This window comes from Pseudophryne corroboree, chromosome 1, assembly GCF_028390025.1.
Source record: "Pseudophryne corroboree isolate aPseCor3 chromosome 1, aPseCor3.hap2, whole genome shotgun sequence".
Lineage (NCBI taxonomy): Eukaryota > Metazoa > Chordata > Amphibia > Anura > Myobatrachidae > Pseudophryne > Pseudophryne corroboree.
The window spans coordinates 364,448,183-364,472,465 of record NC_086444.1 but is presented as its reverse complement, the minus strand read 5'-3'; the positions used below and the strand labels follow the sequence as shown (position 1 = coordinate 364,472,465).

Sequence of the window (24,283 nt, the reverse complement as noted above, 5' to 3'; positions counted from 1 at the left end):
GCTGTGCAGAGAAGGGGGCCCACTCGGAGGTGCACAAGGGCCCCCTCCTATGTTAAAGCACCCCTGCAAACTGTATTCCTTTCTTTAGCACACTGCACCCCACAATACTACTGGCTCCCCCTTGCCGCCCACCCCCATACTGGTGTGCACCTTTGCACACTGTGCTGCTGCACTTGGATAAAATAAAAACTTTTCCTAAGTGGCAGGGAGGCACCAAGGCCACCCTGAATCCGCCTGTTGCCATTTATATTTAAGCGCTTACAATTTCCTGTTGGGATATCTTTTGGAATGACAATAAACAAAGCGCAAGGCCAGTCCTTTAATGTTGTCGCTGTGGATTTGCACAGCGAGGTCTTCCCACGTGGTCAGTTGTACGTGGGTCTCTCCTAAATTGGTAATACCACCAATCAAATCATACCCATAACTGATGACAGAAATAAGACATGCAATGTGGTTTACAATGAGATATTTACAGACTGAAGGAACTGGTAAACAATAAGAAAAAAAAAATACTAAAGAAGATATTAAGACAGATGAGAACTTAATAAATGGTAAAGAAAAGATGTATCATAGAATAAAATTAAAAACAGAAAATTTCGGGGACAGACAACCCGGGAAGAGGAAGGAGAAAGGGAGAGGAAAAGAAAAGAATAGTGAGGCATAGAAGTAACAAGGGAGAAGAGGGTAAATCATCACGCTGTATCATCTGAAGAAACAAAACCTCCAGAAAACCTGAAAGTCTTAGAGAAATAAGCATGCAGACGTCCAGTAATAAAAACTTAATCAGGACAGAGCACATAGCATATACCAGGAAGTGTTTTTAAAAACCTGCATTATAGAGTCTGATTGTGGTTTTGGTAGAAAAATAAGATTTTACTTACCGATAAATCTATTTCTCGTAGTCCGTAGTGGATGCTGGGGACTCCGTCAGGACCATGGGGAATAGCGGGCTCCGCAGGAGACAGGGCACATCTAAAAAGCTCTTTAGGTCACATGGTGTGTACTGGCTCCTCCCCCTATGACCCTCCTCCAGGCTTCAGTTAGGTACTGTGCCCGGACGAGCGTACACAATAAGGAAGGATCTTGAATCCCGGGTAAGACTCATACCAGCCACACCAATCACACCGTACAACTTGTGATCTGAACCCAGTTAACAGTATGATAACAAAACGAAGTAGCCTCTAAAAGATGGCTCACAACAATAGTAATAACCCGATTTTTTTGTAACAATAACTATGTACAACATTGCAGACAATCCGCACTTGGGATGGGCGCCCAGCATCCACTACGGACTACGAGAAATAGATTTATCGGTAAGTAAAATCTTATTTTCTCTAACGTCCTAGTGGATGCTGGGGACTCCGTCAGGACCATGGGGATTATACCAAAGCTCCCAAACGGGCGGGAGAGTGCGGATGACTCTGCAGCACCGAATGAGAGAACTCCAGGTCCTCTTTAGCCAGAGTATCAAATTTGTAAAATTTTACAAACGTGTTCTCCCCTGACCACGTAACTGCTCGACAAAGTTATAATGCCGAGACTCCTCGGGCAGCCGCCCAGGATGAATGCCACCTTCCTTGTGGAATGGGCATCTACATATTTCGACTGTGACAGGCCTGCCACAGAATGTGCAAGCTGAATTGTACTACAAATCCAGCGTGCAATAGACTGCTTAGAAGCAGACGCACCCAGCTTGTTGGGTGCATACAATATAAACAGCAAGTCAGACTTTCTGACACCAGCCGTCCTAACTATATATATATATATATATTTTAGGGCCCTGACAACGTCTAGTAATTTGGAGTCCTCCAAGTCCCTAGTAGCCGCAGGCACCACAATAGGTTGTTTCAGGTGAAAACGCTGACACCCCTTTAGGAAGAAACTGGAGACGAGACCCAGTTCTGCCCTGTTCAAATGGAAAATTTTTTAATATGGGCTTTTGTAAGACAAAGCCGCCCATTCTGACAATCGCCTGGCCGAGGCCAGGGCTAACAACATGGTCACTTTCCATGTGAGATATTGGTCAACAGCATGGTCACTTTCCATGTGAGATATTTCAAATCCACAGATTTGAGCGGTTCAAACCAATATGAATATAAGGAATCCCAACACTATGTTGAGATTTCACGGTGCCCCTAGAGGCACAAAAGAGCTGTATATGCAATACACCCTTTACAATCTGGACTTCAGGAACTGAAGTCAATTCTTTCTGGAAGAAAATCTACAGGGCCGAAATTTAAATCTTAATGAAACCCAATTTGAGGCTCAAAACACTCCTGTTTTCAGGAAGTGTAGAAATCGACCTAGTTGAATTTCCTTCGTGGAGCCTTCCTGGCCTCACCCACGCAACATATTTTCACCACATGTGGTGATGACGTTGTGCGGTCACCTCCTTCCTGGCTTTAACCAAGGTAGGTATGACCTCTTATGGAATGCCTTTTCCCTTCAGGATCCGGCATTCAACCGCCATGCCGTCACACGCAGCCGCGGTAAATCTTGGAATAGACATGGTACTTGCTGAAGCAAGTCCCTTCTTAGCTCCCCAGGCCCTTAGTCCTCTGTGAGCATCTCTTGAAGTTCCGGGTACCAAGTCCCTCTTGGCCAATCCGGAGCCACTAGTATAGTTCATACTCCTCTATGTCTTATAATTCTCAATACCTTGGTTATGAGAAACAGAGGAGGGAACACATACACTGACTGGTACACCCACGGTGTTACCAGAACATCCACAGCTATCGCCTGAAGGTCTCAAGACCTGGCGGAATACCTGCCCCGTTTTTTGTTCGGGCGGGACGCCATCATGTCCACCTTTGGTCTTTGCCAACGGTCCACAATCATGCTGAAAAAACTTCCCTATGAAGTTTCCACTCTCCCGGGTGGAGGTCATGCCTGCTGAGGAAGTCTGCTTCCCAGTCGTCCACTCCCGGAAAGAACACTGCTGACAGTGCTATCACATGATTTTCCGCCTAGCGAAAAATCCTTGCAGTTTTGACACTGCCCTCCTGCTTCTTGTGCCGCCCTTTCTGTTTACGTGGGCGACTGCCGTGACGTTATCCCACTGGATCAATACCGGCTGACCTTGAAGCAGAGGTCTTGCTAAGTTTGGAGCACTATATATTTGCTCTAAGCTTATTTATGCGGAGAGAATTCTCCAGACTTAATCACACTTCCCTGGAAATTTTTTTCCCTGTGTGACTGTTCCCCAGCCTCTCAGGCTGGCCTCCGTGGTCACCGGCATCCAATCCTGAATGCCGAATCTGCGGCCCTCTAGAAGATGAGCACTCTGTAATCACCACAGGAGAGACACCCTTGTCCTTGGATATAGGGTTATCCGCTGATGCATCTGAGGATGCGATCCGGACCATTTGTCCAGCAGATCCCATTGAAGAATTCTTGCGGGAAATCTGCCGAATGGAATTGCTTCGTAATAAGCCACCATTTTTACCAGGACTCTTGTGCAATGATGTACTGACACTTTTCCTGGTTTTAGGAGGATCCCGATTATCTCGGATAACTCCCTGGCTTTCTCCACTGGGAGAAACACGTTTTTCTGGACTGTGTCCAGAATCATCCCTAGGAACAGTAGACGTGTCGTCGGAAAAAGCTGCGATTTTGGAATATTTAGAATCCACTCGTGCTGTCGTAGCACTACTTAAGATAGTGCTACTCCGACCTCCAACTGTTCTCTGGACCTTGCCCTTATCAGGAAAGCGTCCATGTTTCTTTTAAGAAAATTCATCATTCCGGCCATTACCTTGGTAAAGACCCGGGGCGCCGTGGACAATCCAAACGGCAGCGTCTGAACTGATATTGACAGTTCTGTACCAGGAACCTGAAGTACCCTTGGTGAGAAGGGCAAATTTGGACCTGTAGGTAAGCGTCCCTGATATCCAGTGACACCATATCGTCCCCTTCTTCCTGGTTCGCTATCACTGCTCCGAGTGACTCCATCTTGATTTGAACGCTTGTATGTAAGTGTTCAAATATTTCAGATCTCACCGAGCCGGTTGGCTTCAGTACCACAATATAGTGTGGAATACTACCCCCTTCTGTAAAAGGGGTACTTTGATTATCACCTGCTGGGAATACAGCCTGTGAATTGTGTGAGGGGGAGACGTCTCGAATTTCTAATGTACACCTGGGATACTACATGTAGGATCCCGGAGTTCCCTTGCGAGTGAGCCCACTGCGTGCTGAAACTCTTGAGATGACCCCCTACCGCACCTGAGTCCGCTTGTACGGCCCCAGAGTTATGTTGCGGACTTGGCAGAAGCTGTGAGGGGCTTCTGTTCCTGGGAATGGGCTGCTTGCTGCAGTCTTCTTCCCTTTCCTCTACCCCTGGGCAGATATGACTGGCCTTTGCCCGCCTGCCCGTATGGGGACGAAAGGACTGAGACTGAAAAGACTGTGTCCTTTCTTGCCGATATGTGACTCGGGGTAACAAAAGGTAGATTTTTCAGCTGTTGCCATGGCCACCAGGTCCAATGGACCGCCCCTTTATACGGCAATACTTCCATATGCCGTCTGGAATCTGCCTCACCTGACCACTGTCGTGTATTCGTCTGGCAGATATGTACATCACATTTACTCTTGATGCCAGAATACAATATATGCCTCTGCGCATCACGCATATATAGAAATGCATCCTTAAAATGCTCTATAGTAAATAAAATCTTGTCCCTGTCAAGGGTATCAAAATTTTCAGTCAGGAAATCCGACCAAGCCCCCTCAGCGCTGCACATCCATGCTGAGGCGATTGCTGGTCGTAGTATAACACCAGTATGTGTGTATATACTGTTATGATATTTTCCAGCATCCTATCAGCTGGCTCCTTGAGGCGGCCGTATCTGGAGACGGTAACGCCTTGTTTTTACAAGCGTGTGAGCACCTTATCCCTAAGGTGTGTTTTCCAACTCGCCCTTACTTCTGGCGGGAAAGGGTATACCGCCCATAACTTTCTATCGGAGGAACCCCACGTATCATCACACACTTCATTTAATTTATCTGATTCAGGCAAAACTACAAGTAGTTTATTCCCACCCTACAAAATACCCTTATTTGTGGTACTTGTGGTATCAGAAATATGTAACACCTCCTTCATTGCCCTTAACATGTAACTTGTGGCCCTAAAGGAAAAATACGTTTGTTTCTTCACCGTCGACACTGGGGTCAGTGTCCGTGTCAGTGTCTGTCGACCGACTGAGGTAAATGGGCGTTTTTACAAGCCCCTGACGGTGTCTGAGACGCCTGGACCAATACTAATTTGTCCGCCGGCTGTCTCATGTCGTCAACCGGCTTGCAGCGTGTTGACATTATCACGTAATTCCATAAGTAAGCCATCCATTCATGTGTCGACTCCCTAGAGAGTGACATCACTATTACAGGCAATTTGCTCCGTCTCCTCACCAACATTTTCCTCATACATGTCGACACACACGTACCGACCTACAGCACACACACAGGGAATGCTCTGATAGAGGACAGGACCCACTAGCCCTTTGGGGAGACAGAGGGAGAGTTTGCCAGCACACACCAAAATGCTATAATTATACAGGGACAACCTTTATATAAGTGTTCCTCCCTTATAGCATTTATATATATTTATATCGCCAAATCATTGCCCCCCCTCTCTGTTTTAACCCTGTTTCTGTAGTGCAGTGCAGGGGAGAGCATGGGAGCCTTCCCCTCAGCCTTTCTGTGAGGGAAAATGGCGCCTGTGTGCTGAGGAGAATAAGCTCCGCCCCTTTCTCGGCGGGCTTCTCCTCCCGGTTTTTTAATACTGGCCTGGGTTAAAATACACACATATAGCCTTAATGGCTATATGTGGTGTATTTCTTTTGCCAAATTAGGTATTTATATTGCTGCCCAGGGCGCCCCCAGCAGCGCCCTGCACCCTCCGTGACCGTGTCAGTGAGCCTGTGAGACAACAATGGCGCACAGCTGCAGTGCTGTGCGCTACCTCTATGAAGACTGAGAAGCCTTCTGCCGCCTGTCACCGGACCTCCGTCTCCGCCGTCTTCAGCGTCTGTAAGGGGGATCGGCGGCGCGGCTCCGGGACGAACCCCAGGCTGACCTGTGTTCCGACTCCCTCTGGAGCTCAGTGTCCAGTAGCCTAAGACTTCAATCCTCCTGCACGCAGGTGAGTTGCAAGTCTCTCCCCTAAGTCCCACGTTGCAGTGATCCTGTCGCCAGCAGGAATCACTGATTAGTTTAACCTAAAAAAGACTTTTCTAAACAGCTCTATAAGAGAGCCATCCAGGTTGCACCCTACTCGGCCGGGCACAGAAACCTAACTGAAGCCTGGAGGAGGGTCATAGGGGGAGGAGCCAGTACACACCATGTGACCTAAAGAGCTTTTTAGATGTGCCCTGTCTCCTGCGGAGCCCGCTATTCCCCATGGTCCTGACGGAGTCCCCAGCATCCACTAGGACGTTAGAGAAATCTAAATAAAGACATGAAACGTACTCACTCCTTTTTCTATATCCATCAAGGCTAAAAGCCTATCAAAATAAAGAATGGAGAGTAATTCTTGAGTAACAGTGCTCAGTAGAGGGGATTGTTTAGAGACCCATTTCTGTAAAACCACCTTCCTAGCGATGGTAATTAGTATCGTCAAAAATGGAATAAAGAGAGGATGGCTCGACATTAGAAACCATTTGGTAAAATCTGCTAGCATGAAGGGTTCCCAGGTGAAATGCACAAAAACTCCTATAATTTGTCTTAGAAATGAGTGGAGTTTAAACCAAAAACGCTGAATTTTTGGGCAGAACCAGACATTATGTGCAAATGTGGCCGACCGAATTCTGCAATTCGGGCACAGGGGGTCATTCAGACCCGATTGCACGCTGCCTTTTTTTAGCAGCGGTGCAATCGGGTGTGAACAGTGCATGCGTGTGGTCTGCACAAAAGGGAGGCTAAGGTAAACAATGGATTCAAGGGGTAATCAATGACAGGTAAACCGCCAGTGGTAGAGGGAAATTTACTAAAAGCATAATGTCTGGATAATGTCTGGAGTGTGGAAGATCATATTTTGTAGATAATTGTTGGAAGGAGTAAATGGTCCCCCCCCCCCCCCCCCCCCCTCCGGGTCAAAGATGTCCCGGATAGCAGAAATACCCTTATCTTTCCATGTGTGATAATGTGCTACCAAAAGAGAAGGCAAAAAGTCTGTATTGCCCCAAAATTGAAAAAAATACATTTTGGGTCAAACGATGCGCTCATTCAACAACAAACTGAGGAATAGCATCTGAGATCCCCAAAAGCTTTGGCAGGGTAGATTGCAAGAACTGATCCAATTCAGGCCCATGAAGGCTTTCTGGAAGGCCAACAAGACGTAGATTATTCCAATGTGACCTATTTTTAAGGTCATCCACTTTGTTAAGCAACTGATGGTTTTGTTGCATCACTGACTTCATTTGCTCTTGCAATTCCGTTATAGCTTGTTCATGTTCTCCGAGCCTGAGATCATTCACCACCACCTGAATTTCTGCAGATTTCAGTTAGGATTTCAACTCTTTAACCTCATTGGTAAATTTTAAAGCTTGTTGCTGTAGAATCGGAGCCATGGTATCTTTGATGGCCCCCACCATGTCTTCATATAACAACGGGAAAGAAGGGGCATCTGAGATATTGAAAGTAGCATGCATAGCGGATACATCCATTATGGTATGTAATGTTTCAAGGGAGGCACTGGTGGAGTCCGAGTCAGATGGATCATTGGATTACCCAGCATCACCTTTTTTGGAAGCCCTGGTGTGAGCCACCCTAGCTGGAGTCTGTGTAGTAACAAATTTATCCATGGGACCACAAGATGGCAGCAGAGGGTTATTAAAGAAATCCTATGTGATAAAAAGCACAAATAATTCTGTGCAGTGGAGAGCAATCCGGCAAGAGTTCAATAAAGTATGTGTAGCCAAAAGTAATCAGATAAAGTTAAAGTAAAAGGAAAAAAAAAAATCACAAAACACTGGGTCAGATCCAGAATAATAAAAGTAACATCACAGGTATCGCAAGGCAAAGATTAAATCCAGGACTGCTGTGCAGTGCATCAGCGATAGCAGCAGCACATTGTCAGTCAGATTGTATAGTAAAATAAAAGCTAGAAAGTGTTTCTGAAATGAGGATATCTGGGAAAAAATGCAGGGTCACTGTAGTTGTAGAAGCAGGGAGAACAGGAACTGGGAGCGCAGCATGGGCTGAGTGTTCCAGTGGTTGTTGAAGCAGGTGGGGGAGGGAAAAAATGGCCACCGTGATACACGTGCAGGGACTTGGAGCAAGGATGGGAGCAGGAGAGCTCCATCTGCGTCTCCCTCAGGCAGCAGAGGCTGGAAAACCAAGCGTGCATCCAGCACTACCCGCCGAGTTGCAGGACCAGGTAGCCAGCTGTGTGAGGAGGGGCTGTGATTGCGGGATAGCTGGGCAGGAAAGGCAGTAGGAGAAGCTGCTATGAAAGGACCGCTCTGGCATACCTCCCAACATGACCCTCTCGAGGAGAGACAGAATGCTCTGCTCCTGGACTCACCTCTTCAGAGCCGGCCCTAACCAATATGATGCCCTAGGCAAGATTTTGTCTGGTGCCCCCTAGCACCACCGCTAGTTCTGCAGGAGATGCCTGGCATGAGTCAGCTGGCAGCTCTGCTAACGTCGGGCGCCTTTTGTTTATGAAAATGCATCTTATTTGCATTACTATGTGGCTAGATGCACAAGCAGACTCTGTTGATTAAAATGATATGCAGCATACCTATATTCTGTGTGCGACTGTGACTGTATCTGCATACGCATTGCTACAGTACAGTGATTTCCAGGAATACACTGCAATGTAGCATTTCGTATGCAGATACAGCCGCAGTCACACAAAGAATATAGGCATGCTGCATATCATTTTAATCAGCAGAAGCTGCTGGTGCCCTTAAGCATACCAAATGCCCTAGGCATTTGCCTAGTTTGCCTATGCCTAAGGCCGGCTCTGCCCCTCTTAATTTAGGATTGCCATCACCTGTGCTGAAACACCTTTCTTATCCATTACCTGTTCAAAACAGATGCCGGCAATCTTGAATTAAGAGAAAAAAATCCAGAAACAGAGCATTTTGTCTCTCCTGGAGAGGGTCATGTTGGGAGGTATGCTCTGGGCAGCAGAAACTACACTGCCGAAGGCAGCGGCGCTCACCTGGGCAAGAGGCAGGACAGCCGCAGGTGGTATCGGAGGTAGCAGCGGGGATGACAATAGCAAGAAGCAAGCCATGCCCCTTGTTATACAATATGTTTAATAATTTTGTGAATGAAACAAAGTTTCTGTACGTGGAACCATCAGAAAGCAAAGGTGTCAGTATCTCAGTCTCGCTCCAAATATATAGGGTTTTGAATATGAATGAAAAATCAACCTATACAACATTTAAAAAAAAAATGGACTTCACAGTCCTCTCCCAATTAATACTTACGGATAATTTTGACCAGAACATAACACTGTCGTTCCTTCAGATAGTTTGTAGCAATGTCTTGAGAACCCTCCAGATCGCTGAGATTTACAAGGTTTCCTGACTCATCCAAGAGATCAATGGGAACTAGAAGGAACAGATGCTAAGACTGTAGGTGGGAATATACAGTAAATAGCTGGTGACAAAATGTATAGATATTATATGTTGGATATAGGAAGGTGCTGCTGTTCTTTAGAAATGTAGGATGTGGCCATTATCAGATAGATGAATATCAATATATTAGATGGATTATTTTTTTTGTGTGTAAAGCATGGTGTGGTTTGTAATGGAATGGAAACTCTTGGGTAATTATTATACCTTAATTTGTGGGGGAAATTACCAAATTCCGCAAAGAATAAGAAACAAATACATAAGGATTATTCAGTTTGTATATTAAGGTCACTGTTGAAATAGTCAGAATGGAGGGATAAAATGCAGGTTACATTTATAGTAGCATAGGGGGTAATTCCAAGTTGATCGCAGCAGGAATTTAGTTAGCAATTGGGCAAAACCATGGCCCTCATTCCGAGTTGTTCGCTCGCAAGCTGCTTTTAGCAGCATTGCACACGCTAAGCCGCCGCCTACTGGGAGTGAATCTTAGTTTAGCAGAATTGCGAACGAAAGATTCTCAAAATTGCGAATAGAAATTTCTAAGCAGTTTCTGAGTAGCTCGACACTTACTCTGCCACTGTGATCAGTTCAGTCAGTTTCGTTCCTGGTTTGACGTCACAAACACACCCAGCGTTCGCCCAGACACTCCCCCATTTCTCCAGCCACTCCCGCATTTTCCCCAGAAACGGCAGCGTTTTTTCATACACTCCCATAAAACGGCCAGTTTCAGCCCAGAAACACCCACTTCCTGTCAATCACACTACGATCACCAGAACGAAGAAAAAACCCTGTAATGCCGTGAGTAAAATACCAAACTTCTTAGCAAATTTACTTGGCGCAGCCGCAGTGCGAACATTGCGCATGCGCAGTTTGCGGAAAATCGCTGCGATGCGATGAAAAAATAAGAATTTACTTACCGATAATTCTATTTCTCGTAGTCCGTAGTGGATGCTGGGGACTCCGTAAGGACCATGGGGAATAGCGGCTCCGCAGGAGACTGGGCACATCTAAAGAAAGCTTTAGGACTATCTGGTGTGCACTGGCTCCTCCCCCTGTGACCCTCCTCCAAGCCTCAGTTAGGATACTGTGCCCGGACGAGCGTACACAATAAGGAAGGATCTTGAATCCCGGGTAAGACTCATACCAGCCACACCAATCACACCGTACAACTTGTGATCTGAACCCAGTTAGCAGCATGATAACAGAGGAGCCTCTAGAAAAGATGGCTCACTACAGCAATAACCCGATTTTTTGGTAACAATAACTATGTACCAGTATTGCAGACAATCCGCACTTGGGATGGGCGCCCAGCATCCACTATGGACTACGAGAAATAGAATTATCGGTAAGTAAATTCTTATTTTCTCTAACGTCCTAAGTGGATGCTGGGGACTCCGTAAGGACCATGGGGATTATACCAAAGCTCCCAAACGGGCGGGAGAGTGCGGATGACTCTGCAGCACCAAATGAGAAAACTCCAGGTCCTCCTCAGCCAGGGTATCAATTTTGTAGAATTTTACAAACGTATTTGCTCCTGACCAAGTAGCTGCTCTGCAAAGTTGTAAAGCCGAGACCCCTCGGGCAGCCGCCCAAGATGAGCCCACCTTCCTTGTGGAGTGGGCATTTACAGATTTTTGGCTGTGGCAGGCCTGCCACAGAATGTGCAAGCTGAATTGTACTACAAATCCAACGAGCAATAGTCTGCTTAGAAGCAGGAGCACCCAGCTTGTTGGGTGCATACAGGATAAACAGCGAGTCAGATTTTCTGACTCCAGCCGTCCTGGAAACATATTTTTTCAGGGCCCTGACAACGTCTAGCAACTTGGAGTCCTCCAAGTCCCTAGTAGCCGCAGGCACCACAATAGGTTGGTTCAAGTGAAACGCTGAAACCACCTTAGGGAGAAACTGAGGACGAGTCCTCAATTCCGCCCTGTCCGAATGGAAAATCAGATAAGGGCTTTTACAGGATAAAGCCGCCAATTCTGACACGCGCCTGGCACAGGCCAGGGCCAACAGCATGACCACTTTCCATGTGAGATATTTTAACTCCACAGATTTAAGTGGTTCAAACCAATGTGACTTTTGGAACCCAAAAACTACATTGAGATCCCAAAGTGCCACTGGAGGCACAAAAGGAGGCTGTATATGCAGTACCCCTTTTACAAACGTCTGAACTTCAGGGACTGAAGCTAGTTCTTTTTGGAAGAAAATTGACAGGGCCGAAATTTGAACCTTAATGGACCCCAATTTCAGGCCCATAGACACTCCTGTTTGCAGGAAATTTAGGAATCGACCCAGTTGAATTTCCTCCGTCGGGCCTTACTGGCCTCGCACCACGCAAAATATTTTCGCCAAATGCGGTGATAATGTTTTGCGGTTACATCCTTCCTTGCTTTGATCAGGATAGGGATGACTTCATCCGGAATGCCTTTTTTCCTTCAGGATCCGGCGTTCAAACGCCATGCCGTCAAACGCAGCCGCGGTAAGTCTTGGAACAGACAGGGTCCTTGCTGGAGCAGGTCCCTTCTTAGAGGTAGAGGCCACGGATCCTCCGTGAGCATCTCTTGAAGTTCCGGTTACCAAGTCCTTCTTGGCCAATCCGGAGCCACGAATATAGTGCTTACTACTCTCCATCTTATCAATCTCAGTACCTTGGGTATGAGAGGCAGAGGAGGGAACACATACACTGACTGGTACACCCACGGTGTTACCAGAGCGTCTACAGCTATTGCCTGAGGGTCCCTTGACCTGGCGCAATACCTGTCGAGTTTTTCCCAACGGTTTATAATCATGTGGACGACTTCTGGGTGAAGTCCCCACTCTCCCGGGTGGAGGTCGTGCTGAGGAAGTCTGCTTCCCAGTTGTCCACTCCCGGAATGAATACTGCTGACAGTGCTATCACATGATTTTCCGCCCAGCGAAGAATCCTTGCAGCTTCTGCCATTGCCCTCCTGCTTCTTGTGCCACCCTGTCTGTTTACGTGGGTGACTGCCGTGATGTTATCCGACTGGATCAACACCGGCTGACCTTGAAGCAGAGGTCTTGCTAAGCTTAGAGCATTGTAAATGGCCCTTAGCTTCAGGATATTTATGTGAAGTGATGTCTCCAGGCTTGACCATAAGCCCTGGATATTCCTTCCCTGTGTGACTGCTCCCCAGCCTCGCAGGCTGGCATCCGTGGTCACCAGGACCCAGTCCTGAATGCCGAATCTGCGGCCCTCTAGAAGATGAGCACTCTGCAACCACCACAGGAGGGACACCCTTGTCCTTGGTGACAGGGTTATCCGCTGATGCATCTGAAGATGCGACCCGGACCATTTGTCCAGCAGGTCCCACTGGAAAGTTCTTGCGTGGAATCTGACGAATGGGATTGCTTCGTAGGAAGCCACCATTTTACCCAGAACCCTTGTGCATTGATGCACTGAGACTTGGCTCGGTTTTAGGAGGTTCCTGACTAGCTCGGATAACTCCCTGGCTTTCTCCTCCGGGAGAAACACCTTTTTCTGGACTGTGTCCAGGATCATCCCTAGGAACAGAAGACAAGTCGTCGGAACCAGCTGCGATTTTGGAATATTGAGAATCCAATCGTGCTGCCGCAACACTACCTGAGATAGTGCTACACCGACCTCCAACTGTTCCCTGGATCTTACCCTTATCAGGGAATCGTCCAAGTAAGGGATAACTAAAATTCCCTTCCTTCGAAGGAATATCATCATTTCGGCCATTACCTTGGTAAAGACCCGGGGTGCCGTGGACCATCCATACGGCAGCGTCTGAACTGATAGTGACAGTTCTGTACCATAAACCTGAGGTACCCTTGATGAGAAGGGTAAATTTTGACATGAAGGTAAGCATCCTCGATGTCCCGAGACATCATGTAGTCCCCTTCTTCCAGGTTCGCAATCACTGCTCTGAGTGACTCAATCTTGAATTTGAACCTCTGTATGTAAGTGTTCAAAGATTTTAGATTTAGAATCGGTCTCACCGAGCCGTCCGGCTTCGGTACCACAACAGTGTGGAATAATACCCCGTTCCCTGTTGCAGGAGGGGTACCCTGATTATCACCTGCTGGGAATACAGCTTGTGAATGGCTTCCAAAACTGTCTCCCTGTCAGAAGGAGACATCGGTAAAGCCGACTTTAGGAAACGGCGAGGGGGAGACGTCTCGAATTCTAATTTGTACCCCTGAGATATCACCTGAAGGATCCAGGGGTCTACTTGCGAGTGAGCCCACTGCGCGCTGAAATTCATTGAGACGGGCCCCCCACCGTGCCTGATTCTGCTTGTAAAGCCCCAGCGTCATACTGAGGGCTTGGCAGAGGTGGGAGAGGGTTTCTGTTCCTGGGAACTGGCTGATTTCTGCAGCCTTTTTCCTCTCCCTCTGTCACGGGGCAGAAATGAGGAACCTTTTGCCCGCTTGACCACGAAAAGACTGCGCCTGATAATACGGCGTCTTCTCATGTTGAGAGGCGACCTGGGGTACAAACGTGGATTTCCCAGCTGTTGCCGTGGCCACCAGGTCTGAAAGACCGACCCCAAATAACTCCTCCCTTTAATAAGGCAATACTTCCAAATGCCGTTTGGAATACGCATCACCTGACCACTGACGTGTCCATAACCTTCTACTGGTAGAAATGGACAACGCACTTAGACTTGATGCCAGTCGGCAAATATTCCGCTGTGTATCACGCATATATAGAAATGCATCTTTTAAATGCTCTATAGGCAAAAATATACTGTCCCTATCTAGGGTATCAATATTTTTAGTCAGGGAATCCGACCACGCCAACCCAGCACTGCACATCCAGGCTGAGGCGATTGCTGGTCGCAGTATAACACCAGTATGTGTGTAAATACATTTTAGGATACCCTCCTGCTTTCTATCAGCAGGATCCTTAAGGGCGGCCATCTCAGGAGAGGGTAGAGCCCTTACAAGCGTGTGAGCGCTTTATCCACCCTAGGGGGTGTTTCCCAACGCACCCTAACCTCTGGCGGGAAAGGATATAATGCCAATAACATTTTAGAAATTATCAGTTGTTATCGGGGGAAAACCACGCATCATCACACACCTCATTTAATTTCTCAGATTCAGGAAAACTACAGGTAGTTTTTTCTCACTGAACATAATACCACTTTTTGGTGGTACTCGTATTATCAGAAATGTGTAAAACATTTTTCATTGCCTCAATCATGTAACGTGTGGCCCTACTGGAAGTCACATTTGTCTCTTCACCGTCGACACTGGAGTCAGTATCCGTGTCGGCGTCTATATCTGCCATCTGAGGTAACGGGCGCTTTAGAGCCCCTGACGGCCTATGAGACGTCTGGACAGACCCAAGCTGAGTAGCCGGCTGTCTCATGTCAACCACTGTCTTTTATACAGAGCTGACACTGTCACGTAATTCCTTCCAACAGTTCATCCACTCAGGTGTCGACACCCTAGGGGGTGACATCACTATTACAGGCAATCTGCTCGGTCTCCACATCATTTTTCTCCTCATACATGTCGACACAAACGTACCGACATACAGCACACACACAGGGAATGCTCTGATAGAGGACAGGACCCCACTAGCCCTTTGGGGAGACAGAGGGAGAGTTTGCCAGCACACGCCAGAGCGCTATATATATACAGGGATAACCTTATATAAGTGTTTTTCCCCTTATAGCTGCTGTATCTTTAATACTGCGCGTAATTTGTGCCCCCCCTCTCTTTTTTAACCCTTTCTGTAGTGTAGTGACTGCAGGGGAGAGACAGGGAGCTTCCCTCCAACGGAGCTGTGAGGGAAAATGGCGCCAGTGTGCTGAGGAGATAGGCTCCGCCCCCTTATCGGCGGCCTTATCTCCCGTTTTTTTATGTATTCTGGCAGGGGTTAAATGCATCCATATAGCCCAGGAGCTATATGTGATGCATTTTTTGCCATCCAAGGTGTTTTTTATTGCGTCTCAGGGCGCCCCCCCCAGCGCCCTGCACCCTCAGTGACCGGAGTGTGTGTGCTGAGAGCAATAGCGCACAGCTGCAGTGCTGTGCGCTACCTTGTTGAAGACAGGACCTCTTCTGCCGCCGATTTTCCGGACCTCTTCTGCCTTCTGGCTCTGTAAGGGGGCCGGCGGCGCGGCTCTGGGACCCATCCAGGCTGGGCCTGTGATCGTCCCTCTGCAGCTAATGTCCAGTAGCCTAAGAAGCCCAATCCACTCTGCACGCAGGTGAGTTCGCTTCTTCTCCCCTTAGTCCCTCGATGCAGTGAGCCTGTTGCCAGCAGGTCTCACTGAAAATAAAAAACCTAAACTAAAACTTTCACTAAGAAGCTCAGGAGAGCCCCTAGTGTGCACCCTTCTCGTTCGGGCACAAAGATCTAACTGAGGCTTGGAGGAGGGTCATAGGGGGAGGAGCCAGTGCACACCAGATAGTCCTAAAGCTTTCTTTAGATGTGCCCAGTCTCCTGCGGAGCCGCTATTCCCCATGGTCCTTACGGAGTCCCCAGCATCCACTTAGGACGTTAGAGAAATAACGAGCGAACAACTCGGAATGAGGGCCCATGTGCACTGCAGGGGAGGCAGATTTAACATGTGCAGAGAGAGTTAGATTTGGGTGGGGTGTGTTCAATCTGCAATCTAATTTGCAGTGTGAAAATAAAGCAGCCAGTATTTACCCTGCACAGAAATAAAATAACCCACCCAAATCTAACTCTCTCTGCACATGTTAAATCTGCCTCCCCTGCAGTGCACATGGTTTTGCCCAATTGCTAACTAAATTCCTGCTGCGATCAACTTGGAATTACCCCCATAGTACCATGCATCTTGTATGGGGCTCAGGTATACAGTCCAATAGGGATCATCCCATAGGGATCCCAGTCTTATAGGAATCATTCCACTCTTTATTTCACTCCAGTCTTGTACATGCTTGTTGCTGACATGCTGTGCAATATGGGGATGTTTTGTTTTTTTTAACTTGTGACCCACAAATGAGAATTTATAGTATTCTTGATTTAGTCATAAAAATGTCACAAAAATAGCAGTAATTACACTAAAAGTAGAACAATTTATGGTCCTGAGATATTGGCCAAACAACCTTAGGTACACCTATACACTGTAGAGCTAAAGGTCAGAACCAAATGATTCAAGATGGCTCCTCACAGTGTGTAAACAGCATGGGAATTTAATGTGCACATCTCTTGCTCCTTTTTTGCCTCCTCACTCACCGTCATGTCCACATCGACATTTTTCCCTCAAGCTTTCTGTCAGGTTGATCACCTTGCAGTTAGGATTCAATATAATCTGATGATCAGCTAAAAAAATAGGGTTACAACACACACTTAGATTACTACAGGGTAAAAACTGCATCCAACTTCTCCAACATTTTACAACAAAAATAAGTTATTGTTATTATTATTATTATTATTATTATTATTATTATGTTGAGGAACTCTGCAAAAAAGTTTCAGACCTGTCTGGAGGCAGCAAAATAATAGGGAAACCAGTCACAATGGGGCAGATGTATTAACATGGAGAAGGCATAAGGAGGTGATAAACCAGCAATAAATGCAAGGGGATAAACACACCAGCCAATTAGCTCCCATATGTAAATTAACAGTTAGGAGCTGATTGGCTGGTGCATTATCACCTTGCACTTAACACTGCTTTATCACTGGTTTCTCACTTCCTTATGCCTTCTCCAGGTTAATACATCTACCCCATAGTGAGTTGTCAATCGTGCTGGGACTTTCAAATCTTATAATGTCAGTAGGTTATGTTAATGGGGTTGAGTGCGCTGTATTTGACTAGCAGCACCATGACTTGTCTCCCTGGTCTCTTAGATTTGTCTAGTGGGCTGAAATATTTTTTAGTATACTAGTGCAACTTAGGTGGTGTGAGAGGGAATGTCACAGGTGTTGGGAGCAGGACCTTTCCTCCACTTGTCTCCTCGAGTGTCTCCCAGCCCCTCTCAGTATATGCAATGTAGCATCATGACTTCAAGGAGTGCCTAGCTTCCATTCAGGACCATCTCATCATATGGGCTTAATGGGCAGTTGGCCAATGGCCTCACAATCTATCGGCCCAGTCTGCCCCCCCATAGGTTGCAGCCATGGGTGGTGACGCCGCTCCCCCACTGCTGTAGCAGCTAGTGGTGATATCAGATACTCACCTTCCAGTGGCAGTCATAGTCGGTAAGCGATTACCCCCCTATAGCTTGCAGCCACAGCCGAGGCCTCCTCGGGTGCAGCTCATTCCCATGGGACTTTGAGAGGTGAGCTGGCCGTTCGGGTGACATGCTTTTTCCTCAGGGAAGAAAAGCATCAGCTCCAGACCTGAGTTGTGTATTTCTCCTGCTGGGGGTGATTTATGCAAGTGTCTAATGCTAGATGTCTACGTGGCTGGTACCAGAGAGCAAAGGTATATGAGGATTTGCTAGGAGAAATATTCATTTCTCAATTGCAGGTTTATTAAAGTTTTTTTTTGTTCCTCAACAGTTCTAATAACAGGTTGCTTCTGTAGGAGTATACATGCTTATAATTTGTCTAGCATGTTTGTGTTACTTTATTTATTTGTTGATATACTGTGTGACATGATATTTTGGTGACTTAAGGGGTCTATTTACTAAGCCTTGGATGGAGATAAAGTTGACGGGGATAAAGTACCAACCAATCGGCTCCTAACTGCCATGTCACAGGCTGTGTTTGAAAAATGACAGTTAGGAGCTGATTGGTACTTTATCTCCTTCCACTTTTTCTCAACCCAAGGCTTAGTAAATAGACCCCTTAGAATCTTAACCCTTGTATATGGGGCCTGCCTAGCAAGTCCTTGGGCCTCATTAACGATGTGGAAAGAGCAATTTCATTACTTAAGAGAAGTTGCTATTTACCATTCTCAAACACAGAAGATATTACAAATGTACAGCAGCATTTATCACACAAATGGCAGTGTAGCACTGCCAACATATAACGTATGGGGATGTAGCAGCAATGCAATTTTTACAAGCTCTGAAAGGCTATCTGGCATAAGGTAACGCCATCTTCACTTGCTTCTTTGGAACTGCTCAACCAGAGGGGGATCTCCTGGTCCCTCCCCAGTAGACTGTAGCTGAAATCAATGCCCATCGCAATCACTTCACTTTGTACATGTGCAACTAAGTGGCCACTTCTGAACCCGGAAGTAAGGTGACAGCTATCACTTTACCTCGTCAATGGAATGTTCTTATCTTAGCTTATATCCTGGTAATTGTGCATAGCTTTATCACTCCAATATGCAGCAATAAGGATAGTTCATTTTTGGGGTTTCCACAGACTTCTTAATAAAGAAGCTTGGGAATTATGACAGTCACCTTGAAAAAGAGTTGATTATGTGATCACTATGAGAACTGGGCAGTAAAGATGGTGTAATGGTTAGCATTACTGCCTCACAGCACTGAGGTCATGGGTTTGATTCCCACCATGGCCCAAACTGTGTGGAGTTTGTATATTCTCCCAGTGCTTGGGTGGGTTTCCCCTGGGTACTCCAGCTTCCTCCCACAGTCCAAAATATACTGGTAGGTTAATTGGCTCCTGACAAAATTAACCCTAGTGCAGTGGTTCTCAAACTGTGTGCCTAGGCACCCTGAGGTGCCTGGGGACACTTGCATGGGTGGCTTGGATTAGTGGTCCAGGACCAATTCAAATTATTTATGGTCTTTATAATAGGCAAAACCAGTGCTGGTGGCTGCAAATCATAAAATATGTGAACACACAGAAGCACAACCATGTCCCTCACCACACACTTGAACCTAAGGATGACATATAATCACAAGTTACTTCATTAAATATTTCTTTCTAGATTTCTCAATAAAAAACTTCTGGCATAGGAGTGCCATGAATAAAAGTCTGAGACTCTAGGGCGCAGTGATTCAAAAAAGTTTGGGAACCACTGCCCTAGTGTATGAGCATGTACAAGTGTTTATGGCAGACTGGATGGGCCAAGTGGTTCCTATCTGCCATCAAATTCTGTTTCTAAGTCCACAATGATAGTGTTATAGGCCATGAATGCATGACTGTACACTACAGCTAACAGCAGTCATGGACCAATCCCTTGTTAAGTGTATTACAGGTGCATTGCCCTTTGGGATTACACGGGGTGTGGAATATTTCATCAACATCCATAAAGTCAACATGAGAATGTTGGTGTGGTCGTAATAATATTATGCAGCATGTGATTATGATTGACATGTCAGCATTGACATTCCTTATCTGGGCTGATGCCTCTGAACATCTTGGGAGCAGGTAGAGAATCCTGACTGGTCGCTCTTATTGTGAATAACACCCAATCAGAGCAGCTAGGCAGCATTCACTACCTTCCTCCCAGCCTGCAACCGGACAGCATGCTGATTGGTGGATGACTGGAGCTATCCACCAGAGTGCCGCATTCACTACCTGCCTTCCAGCCTGCAGCCATACAGTGAAAGGAGCTATCCACCAATTAAAGTCCAGTGAATGGAGCTACCAGCAATTCATTGTATGGAAGCATGTGGAGAACAGCATGGGACTGCAGGAGGGGTAATTTATGTTTGCTTCCCCCCCCCCCCATTTATTCCCGTGAATGAGTTTATAGTCCATTGCTTCGCTCAGGGCCTAGAATGCTGTTAAGGCGGCTCTGCTTCCATCCTGTCGAGCAGAGCTGGGGGGCTTAGAACCAAATGTAGTAAGGGGCCTATTTATCACCATTCGCATCCAAGGATGTGGATGTGAGGTGATAGAATCGCCCATATTCGCACTTCGATAATTGATTACATCGCACAGATGTATCAATTATCGCATGCAGGGACAGAGCTTGCAAGCAAGCTCTATCTCTGCGATGACACTCCGCTGCATCATCAGGGTATTTTTCGGTGCACCGCCACTATTAAACACCTTCCTTCAGTGTGATCTATCACAATCACTATATTCCACATCTTTAACGTGTGACATCCCAGTATATATATATGCATCTGGATTCTGGATAAACAACATTTTCGAGTTTATTTATAGTAGAATGTTTTCTGTGAGGTCCACTGTAAATTGGAACCAGTATATGTCCTAGACTTTCATACTCCCACCCTCTATATATCTAGGGTATGTAGTTAGGATCCTGGCGGTCAGAATACCGATGCTGGGATCCCGACCGCCAGAATGTCAGAAGCGCCACCACAGCTATTCCCACTCCTGGGTGTCCATGACACCCATGGAGTTGGAATAGAACCCTGTGGCGAGCGCAGCCCGCAGCATGGTCTGCAAGGGTCTTCATTGCGCTCACCCCACTACCAGCATTCTGTTGGGCGGGATCCCGGCGTTGGTATTCTGACTGCCGGTATCTCGTACCCAACCTGTCATGACAACATAATGACAAAAGTAAATGTACATGATTTATTTTATTTTATTTTTGGAGAATAGATCAGTCCCTTTTGAATAAGATGTTTCCATTTACCTGTAGCAAATACCAAACCTATACTAGATATGAGTTGGGTACGGGATCCTGGTGGTCAGAATACCAATGCCGGCATCCTGCCCACCAGAATGCTGGCTGGGGGCTGAGAGCAACCAAGCCACTCGATCCTGACTACATCCCGTCATGACTTACAGTAAGAAAATAATGGTTTTCAATACAAACAGTAAATGGTACACAGCCATTTCTTCTGCCACCACAATACTGAAATATGACCACCAAACTTTCCCTGACTAATAACGGATACATAATGACTCATACATTTGTGGGTGATATGGCCACTGCCACTCAGGTGCTGTTGCTACATAGTGTTATCCCTGAACGGGTGTGGTATGTTTCCCCGGCGCTTGGGATCCTGGCGCCCAGCATACCGGCGCTGGGATCCTGACCACCGGAATGCCGGCATTGGGATGAGCGCAAAAGAGCCCCTTGTGGGCTCACTGCGCTCACCACATTGCGGGCATGGTGGCGCACTACGTGCGCCATGCTATTTATTCTCCCTCCAGGGGTGTCGTGGACACCCCAAGAGGGAGAATACTTGTCGGTATATCAGCGGTCGGGATTCCGGCGTTGGTATGGTGAGCGCCGGGATCCCGACAGCTGGTATATCAAGTTCCACCCCCCTGAACAGCGAGGGTGAGATAAGTGAGTTATGGGATGGGAGTTGGTGTTTATCACCATTAAGAAAAAGTCTAATTTTTACACTAAATGTATTTCTAATTATAAAAACTGCTGTAGTGTTACAAAATTGACTTTTATTTATGAATTAGTTATTGCATCACTTCAGCTTTGGATCACAAAATGAATTGGCTAATGACATTTATTTTTTGGATAAATTACATTTTGTGGCATATTGTGCAAGCATATTTGTAGTTTCATAAATGGTGTAAATTATACTCACACATGATTGCTGTAACGCAGCTCAGACGGAATGTACCACACTCTCACCAGCAATACTGAGTGTAAAAATCAGTAGATATAAAATTTGGTATAAAATACCTCCCAACATGACCCTCTCCAGGAGGGACACAATGCTCTGCTCCTGGACTTGTCTCTTAATGTATGATTGCCGGCACCTGTGTTGAACAGGTTAATGCATACTTACCTACATTGTAAGTCTCCTCTCCGGGAGAAGCCCGGAGAGGAGACGCTGCAGGTGTCTTCAGGGGGCGGGGGCGGAATGTGACATCACGAAGCCCCGCCCCCGCATCGGGAAATGCCGCAATTTGCGGGTCCGCGGGAAGGGGGCGGGGGTAAAATGACGCGATTGCGTCATTTTAACCCCTTCTCCACCAGACGGACCCGCGAATGCGGGAGGTTATCTCTCCATCCTGCTCGCATCACTAGGGTGCGAGCAGGATGCGGGAGACCTGCCCACTCTTCCGGGGGTGCGGGGGGCTACCCCAAAAAGCGGGAGCCTCCCGCAGCTTCCGGGAGAGTAGGTAAGTATGGGTTAATGTATAAGAAAGTGTTTCCGACAGGTGATGGCAATCATACAGTAAGAGGGAAGTCCAGGAGCAGAGCATTCTGTCCATCCTGCAGAGGGTCATGTTGGGAGGTATGTAACTGTGGGGCAGATTTATTAAGCTCAGTGAAGTGATAAAGTGGAAGGTGATTAAGGACCAGCCAGTCAGCTCCTAACTGACATTTTTCAAACCCAGCCTGTGACATGGCAGTTAGGATCTGATTGGCTGGTCCTTTATCACCTTCCACTTTATCACTTCACCGAGCTTAATAAATCTGCCCGTCAGTAAGTTAACCCACAAACATCATGGCAATCTCCACAGGACTATACCTAATAACTGTACAAAATTATTTTAGTCTGAAGCTACAGTCCTTCAGAATACCTGCAACTACAGTATAAGCCCCCACCAGATTTGTGTGATAGAATTCTATGGCTAGGCTCCACTTGATCACCAAACTATAATGTTCATTTTTGGTAAATAAGATAAAGCATTTTTAAGATCTGTGTATAAGTAAGATACATGTATTATATTTGTTACATTTATTTTCTTAGTTATACCACTGATACAACCACATAATGTCTGTAACATTCTACTTACCTCCAAACTCCACAGTTATAAACATCTTATAACGTAACTGGCTCTCAGAAACCTCCAATTCCTGGTATATACAAATTCTCCGGAAATAAGACTAAACTAAAAGTTCTCAGGAGAGTGTGAGAGACTCAGACTTGCTGTTAGTGAAGCAATCAGTGCTGTTGTCTGGTCTGCATAGACTGAGGCCTTTTGTCATGGTATCTAAGAGGCAACAAAAGCTTGCGGCTAGAAGCATATAATTATCCACTATGGGGTTTACAATGACAAAAGTGGGCGGAAGAGATTTAACTTTTCTCTGTCATTAAAATCTCTACCAACAGACTTCAGAGTGTAGGAATGTAACTGACATGACATATCCATGTTATTCTGCTGTGGGACTCTAACACTAGTCAGGCAGGCTTGTATTTACCATACCAAGCCTATGTCAGCATGGTATATGAGGCAGCATATTGTTTCCTGCTTTGTGTACCCACAATCCGTTTTCCTACATAATAATAAATGAGGGGATGTTGTGTGATGAGGCATAAGCATGTTGCTGGCACAGTTGCTAATAAGGGTGTATGCACACACAATGCCCACAGCTACAGCCCAACAATTAGGAAACATATGACAGGTGTGATGCAGAATTGGATGGAAATCGCCTGTCTCCCACATTCTGTGCATGGAAATAAATGTGTATAATAATCACCCATATGCAGAGCTGTGGTGTGCCCACTCCATATCTGCATCAGCCTATACTTGAAGACTCAGCATAGCCTGCAAATTTGTCAACATATCCTCAGTCAGCTCTGCCTACATGTGAATGCCATGTTACAGCCCAGTTGCATCTAATCAAACACAAGTTGAGATGTAGTTGAAATGTATATCAGAGCAAACACACAGGATTTTTAGAGGGGGATTTCCAGATATGTGAGGATTTTCTATCTATCTATCTATCTATCTATCTATCTATCTATCTATCTATCTATCTATCTATCTATCTATCTATCTATCTATCTATATATATTTTTTTATATTAGTGATGTGCACCGGAAATTTTTCGGGTTTTATGTTTTGCTTTTGGATTCGGTTCCGCGGCCGTGTTTTGGATTCGGACGCGTTTTGGCTAAACCTCCCTGAAATTTTTTTGTCGGATACGGGTGTGTTTTGGATTCGGGTGTTTTTTTTACAAAAACCCCTCAAAAACAGC

At 46.2% G+C, this 24,283-nt stretch overlaps 1 protein-coding gene across 2 annotated transcripts in view; it reads right to left on the bottom strand.

Annotated features, from left to right (window-relative positions):
* The window catches only part of C1H22orf15 (chromosome 1 C22orf15 homolog), a 68,783-nt gene extending 45,529 nt beyond the window's left edge, over positions 1-23,254 (bottom strand). For both annotated transcript variants that reach the window (XM_063912980.1, XM_063912981.1), the window contains exons 1-3: positions 23,098-23,254; positions 16,786-16,872; positions 9,438-9,560 (exon numbers count right to left, since the gene is read on the bottom strand). In XM_063912980.1, the coding sequence (XP_063769050.1) occupies positions 9,438-9,560; positions 16,786-16,872; positions 23,098-23,122 (235 nt within the window). In that variant the 5' untranslated portion in view covers positions 23,123-23,254. The remainder of the gene's footprint in view (positions 1-9,437; positions 9,561-16,785; positions 16,873-23,097) is intronic.
* Between the last annotated feature and the right edge of the window lie 1,029 nt (positions 23,255-24,283).